We start from the raw sequence: 6,000 nt of genomic DNA on the forward strand, positions 1-6,000 counted from the left end.
GGAATTGGTAAAGTCGCCGCATCAAACCAGTCATAATACTTAAAAAAAAAGAAAAGAAAATAAACATATCTGCTTCCAGTTATTTATCGCCACTGGAGTAAAGTGGTGGGATTGTATCTCTTTTCTTACCTACATGCAGTGTTAAAATGACTCACGTTACTGCAGTACCTTTCGTTACTGCAGCTATTGCCTTATATACCTTGTTATTATTATTGCTATGTGTGTAAGTGGCCTGTTTGTATGTTGGCAGCGCTATAGATTGTGTTAATATCGCTGACAGCGCTCTGCACCCTCGGCAAGAGATTCTGTGGTTGGACGGGCTAGCAGTTAGTGGACATGTCGTTCTTAGTGGAGACTCTGTGTTGGTAGGACATGCATTGTAAAGTGAGACGCAAGGAAATGTAAATGAGGTTGGATGTTGGTAAAGTTTGGGTTGTGGAATTATTGACAAGTATATAATTTTTGGAATTGGGTGTCACATGAATAAGGTAAAATTTTCTAAATACATTGTTTTCTCTTCAACAAAATCTTTCTTTTGCTAACCATATGCCTCCTAGCAGTTTAAGTGTATAGTAGTTGGAATCCTTTTATTTAGCTGGATGTAGTTGCCGCTTGGTGTAATTGCTGTAGTTCGTGTTATGAAGATTTTCTATGAGGTAAGTGACTTATAAAAATAAAATGTGATTCCTGACTGAAATGTGTTTAGGTAATTAACAGAGTTGGAGGTAGTTTCATATTTCTTTAATTTCATATTTTTTTGGGTTTTTATTATTGTTAGGATTTCTTGCAATTCAGGACCATTCTTTTGTGTTAATTATGTTGTCAGTGCAAAGCAGTCAGATTGCGTTGGGCTTGTATACTGTGGGTAATAAATGAATAGGTCAAGTCTGAGTTGTCTTTGTCAGGGAAAATTCTGTAGGTCAGTGTTTAAATGATAAAAATAAATAAAGACATAGTTTCATGTAAAACATATGTACTACGTATACTTACAATTAACTCACTGAGAATTTGGAGTTTCTTCCCAAACGAAATAAGTAAAATGTATTTTCTTCAGTATCAAATATAACTGTTTTATAAGTTGTCAATGATCTTCGTTTCATGAAAGACGTATTTGCATAGCTACACGATCAGCTGCTTTCACACACTTCATTACGTCGCTACCAGTTTTGGCCATATAAACTAAGTCAAAATGTTCGTTATAGCATTTTGCTTTCTGGTGCATTACAAATTGTTGCCTTACTATTATGTTCCATATGCAAGCGTCAGCGTTGGCGTGTTATTCTGAATGACTTCTGTTCAGCGCATAGGCAATCGCTAGATGCGTGAGAAAAGTAATGAGACTGACAACAGTGCAAGCAATCTGGCAACACTGTGTTGTTCTACTTGTGTAGACGGGTGTGTTCATCCCTTACAGATGCTCAGTCCGAGTTTCAGCTCCGTACAGCCATCATGTGATTTTTGAAAGCACTATCAGTGAAGTTGTGTTTTGTTGTGTGTTACGGAAATGGAAGAGTGGAATATAGAGCGGCGATAGCAGTCATGCTTTTCTTTTCTCTTAAAGTCGGGGAATCCGTGACTGTGACATTTAAAAAGTTGAAACAGTCCTGTGGGGAACATTCCGTATCAAGAGTTCAGGGTTTTCGCTGGCACTAATCATTTTTAAAAGGCCGAGAACATGTTGAACAAGAACCACACCCAGAGAGACCTAAAACTTTAAAAAACAACGAAAATGTCGAACGCGTGCGTGCTCTTGTGAGAGTAGGAGCCATATTTAGCAATACGGACAACTGCTAAGCAATTGATCGACAAAGATATCCTTGAAAGGCTCAGGACAATTGCAGATAATTGTATCTTGCATCATGACAACGGCCCATGTCAGATGGCCACTTCCATCATGGAATTTTTGACCTCAAAAAGCGTTCCTCTTGTTCCACAGCCCCACTATTCACGTAATATGGGTCCTCGTTGCTTTTACCTATCCCGAACTCAAAAACTGTCTTCAAAGGATATCGTTTTGTGACTCTGGAGAATATTGAAAGGATTTTACCGACTCATTAAAGACTCTACGAACTGAAGCGTTTTGGCTCTGAAAAAATGGCTCTGAGTACTATGTGACTCAACATCTGAGGTCATCAGTTCCCTAGAACTTAGAACTACTTACACTTAACTAATCTAAGGACGTCACACACACCCATGCCCGAGGCAGGATTCGAACCTGCGACCTTAGCAGTCGCGCGGTTCCAAGCTGAAGCGCCTAGAACCGCACGGCCACACCGGCCGGCAAGCGTTTTGGGACCGCTACCAAGTGCTATCTGTATATAACTACCGAAGGGAACTTGTTTGAAGTGGACAATAATGTTACCTGTAAATTGAAGGGGCTGAGGGGAAGAAAGGAAAGGAGAGGGAGGGGATGACCGCTGCAGACTACATGGGGAAGTCACTCGGATTCAGCGGCGACAAATAATAATGTGCACCCGACCAGGATTCACTGTGCCATCCGGGACACAGTCTTAGCTCACCTGCGTGGACTATCTCGTCACGCCTCACGGCCGATCCATACTCTCATCGAGCGCTACCTATTCTCAGTCCCTGTCCATTCCCTCCACGTTCGTTACTCTGAGATTTCCACAAGAGGTCAGACGTATTTGTGCGTCCACACTGGAGAACATTGCCCAGATATGTTAATCAATCAATTATATGAATGCCAGTTGTGTGTTGTTTCGGACAAATGTCCGAAAAAAACAGACACCACGCATTCATATAATTGACAATGATGTTATCTGAAAAATATAAAAACTCTGAAACTTCCTGGCAGATTGAAACTGTGTGCCGGACCGAGACTCGAACTCGGGACCTTTGCCTTTCACGGACAAGTGCTCTACTATATGAGCAACCCAAGCACAGCTCACGCCCAGTCCTCACAGCTTTACTTCTGCGCCGGTTGGGGTGGCCGAGCGGTTTTAGGCGCTACAGTCTGGAACCGCGCAACCGCTACGGTCGTAGGTTCGAATCCTGCCTCGGACATGGATGTGTGTGATGTCCTTAGGTTAGTTAGGTTTAAGTAGTTCTAAGTTCTAGGGGACTGATGACCTCAGCAGTTAAGTCCCATAGTGCTCAGAGCCATTTGAACCATTTTTTTACTTCTGCCAGTACCTCGTGTCCTACCTTCCAAACTTTACAGAAGCTCACCTGCGATCCTTGCAGAACTAGCACTCCTGAAAGAAAGGATATTGCGGAGACATGCCTTAGCCACAGCCTTGGGGATGTTTACAGAATGAGATTTTCACTCTGCAGCTGAGTGTGCGCTGATACGAAACTTCCTGGCAGATTAAAAGTGTGTGCTAGTTCTGCTTTCAGTAGTGCTAGTTCTGCAAGGTTCGCAGGAGAGCTTCTGTAAAGCTTGGAAGGTAGGAGACGAGGTACTGGCAGAAGTGAAGCTGTGAGGACAGGGCGCGAGTCGTGCTTGGGTAGCTCAGATGGCGTGTGCATCGCGTTTGTTTGTGGAACGAAGGGTACCATGTGATACGGTTTGGTTACGTTGATCGTGTGATAGTGACATTTGCACATTTGTGGATGTGTTTACGTGGAAGACACACGAATTATGTGTGTACATTGATAAATGTCCATGCCTAAAGCAATGATTAAGATAACTGTGTTTGGAACGACAATAAGTCTCCGGCACCGTAACAGTAAAATCCATTACGAAACGGCGGAGTTACTTCGTAAAATGGCTCTGCAATCGATTAAACATGATTATAAAGCTCTTGGCAGTGTTCGTAAGTCTTTCGTGGACAGTGGGCTTTATAATAGAGTGACGATAAACCGTAAAAAATTGGAAGCATGCTGAGCAAGCAGTGCGTTTATTAATGCAAGACTGTGTGATAGCGGTACCTACTGACACTGTGTACGGTCTGGCAGGTGTTGTTCAGAGTGAAGATGCTGTTGAAAAACTGTACAAAATAAAACGTCGGCGCCTGGGTTCCCGGGTTCGATTCCCGGCGGGGTCAGGGATTTTCTCTGCCTCGTGATGGCTGGGTGTTGTGTGCTGTCCTTAGGTTAGTTAGGTTTAAGTAGTTCTAAGTTCTAGGGGACTGATGACCATAGATGTTAAGTCCCATAGTTCTCAGAGCCATTTGAGCCATTTTAAAACGTCGGGATGCAGCGAAACCAATTGCGATCTGTGTTAGTTGTATCAGCAAAATGGAAAAGTGGGCAGACACAAGCATTCTTGCTCCTGCCCTCTTACAGTGTATTCTTCCAGGACCTTTTACAATCGTCCTCAAAAGATCAAAAACTTTAAATGCTAAATTCAATCCTGGAATCCCGAACATCGGTATACGCATTCCACAAGACAGATTTATAGTTGAAGTTGTAAAAAAGTTCGGAGAACGTATTGCTCTTACTAGTGCAAATAGCAGTGGAAAACAGAGTGCAATTGCAGTAGAAGAATTCTCTCACTTGTGGCAATATGTAGATACAGTTTTTGATGCTGGCAAAAATCCACAAGAAATCCGCACTGGCTCTACAGTTGTAGATTTAAGTGGACACGGTAGTTTTAAAATAATCAGAGCAGGTTTATTATGTGATGCCCTGAGGCATAAGCTATTTCAGTTTAAATTATTGGAACGTAATTAAAACTTTTTGCCGTTGAGACAAGCAGCTTGCAAGTGTAAAGTGCATTGGAGAAGTATTTATTGTACTAGGTGCAAAAATGGAAACTACTGGATATTTCTGCCTTTGTGGTGACTTGTTTAAGAAACCAAGTGGCATACTTCAATAATTGTGATTCTTCAATTTTTGTAATGTCGAAGTATATGAATTAGCTTACCTTTTTGATGATAGTGTTATCTACAAGTTATTGGATGTTGTATCATGAAGTACTGCAGTGATTTTTCTCCAATTGTTAAAATATCTACTGCATTTAAAATGAAATGGAGTGAATAACATATCGGTTTCTGTTCATTTCCAGTTTTTTTACACTCCATAATGACTTGGCAGTTGTGAATTTAGGAGATGATGTAATTTTAAGTTTAGTTCCATAAAAAATATACCTGTGATACAGTTTAAAAAAAAAAATGGAAGAGCACTTGCCCGCGAAAGGCAAAGGTCCCGAGTTCGAGTCTCGGTCCGGCACACAGTTTTAATCTTCCACGACGTTTCATATCAGCGCACACTCCGCTGTAGAGTGAAAATCTCATTCATAAAAACTTTGGTTAATACAAAATCAGTGTCATTACTTTTCTCACACACCTCGTACGTGGACAGTTTCAGACATTTCACACACTGCTATTCGAGTACGGAAATAGTTGGAGATAGAGATAACCCAGTCAGTAGCCGAACATGTAAGTAAATGACTGCAGGCAGTACACAATTTTATGACGCGTATAGAGCTAGCTGTACGCTGAGACGTACTTATGCAGGAAAAACAGCAAACACTGTGCGTTTTCCGTCGCAGGAACCGCCGGTGGGTAGGACGCAGACGCAGCGGGGCGATTGGAAGGTGGCAGCGGCGCTACAGAGGCGGGCTTTGTTTTTGCGCGACGGGCCCGGTATTAATTATGCAGGCCCCGTGACGAGGCGGCGGCATCGGCGGCGTCCGGCTGCCGGCGGCGCATAATGGCGACCGCGCCAGGACGCGACAGGGGTGGGCCGCCGCCGCCGCCGCTGCCGGGGCCACCCGGAATTAAAAGTGTCCCGGGCCGGGCCGGGCCGGCGTCATTATTTTTATGCTCTCGCCGTCTTAATGACGCCGCCCGGAACGACCTCAGAGGGCGTGTCGCGCCACCTTGCTCACAGGAGGACACCGGCGGCCGCGGGCGAGGCGAAGCGGTGATCCGCACGGCTCCACTCCGGGGCCTTCCGCTCCGCTTCCTGCTCTCCGCAGCGCACCGCACCGAGCCGCCCGGAGGCTCCAGCCGCGGCTAACCGCCGTTGTCCCTCCTACTGTGCGGCCCGGCCGTATGTCAGCTGCGTGCTGCTCGTGGGTGTTTACGTGTTCGA

The 6,000-nt window shown here is 44.2% G+C and overlaps 1 protein-coding gene across 1 annotated transcript in view; it reads left to right on the forward strand.

Moving 5' to 3' along the window:
* Window positions 1-5,687, forward strand: part of LOC126160199 (threonylcarbamoyl-AMP synthase-like) — a 97,064-nt gene extending 91,377 nt beyond the window's left edge. Inside the window, exons 2-4 of the mRNA XM_049916891.1 lie at window positions 3,840-3,966; window positions 4,139-4,627; window positions 5,578-5,687. Coding sequence (XP_049772848.1) covers window positions 3,840-3,966; window positions 4,139-4,627; window positions 5,578-5,687 — 726 coding nt within the window. The remainder of the gene's footprint in view (window positions 1-3,839; window positions 3,967-4,138; window positions 4,628-5,577) is intronic.
* The last annotated feature ends 313 nt before the right edge of the window (window positions 5,688-6,000 follow it).

This window comes from Schistocerca cancellata, chromosome 2, assembly GCF_023864275.1.
Source record: "Schistocerca cancellata isolate TAMUIC-IGC-003103 chromosome 2, iqSchCanc2.1, whole genome shotgun sequence".
In the NCBI taxonomy this organism is placed as follows: domain Eukaryota; kingdom Metazoa; phylum Arthropoda; class Insecta; order Orthoptera; family Acrididae; genus Schistocerca; species Schistocerca cancellata.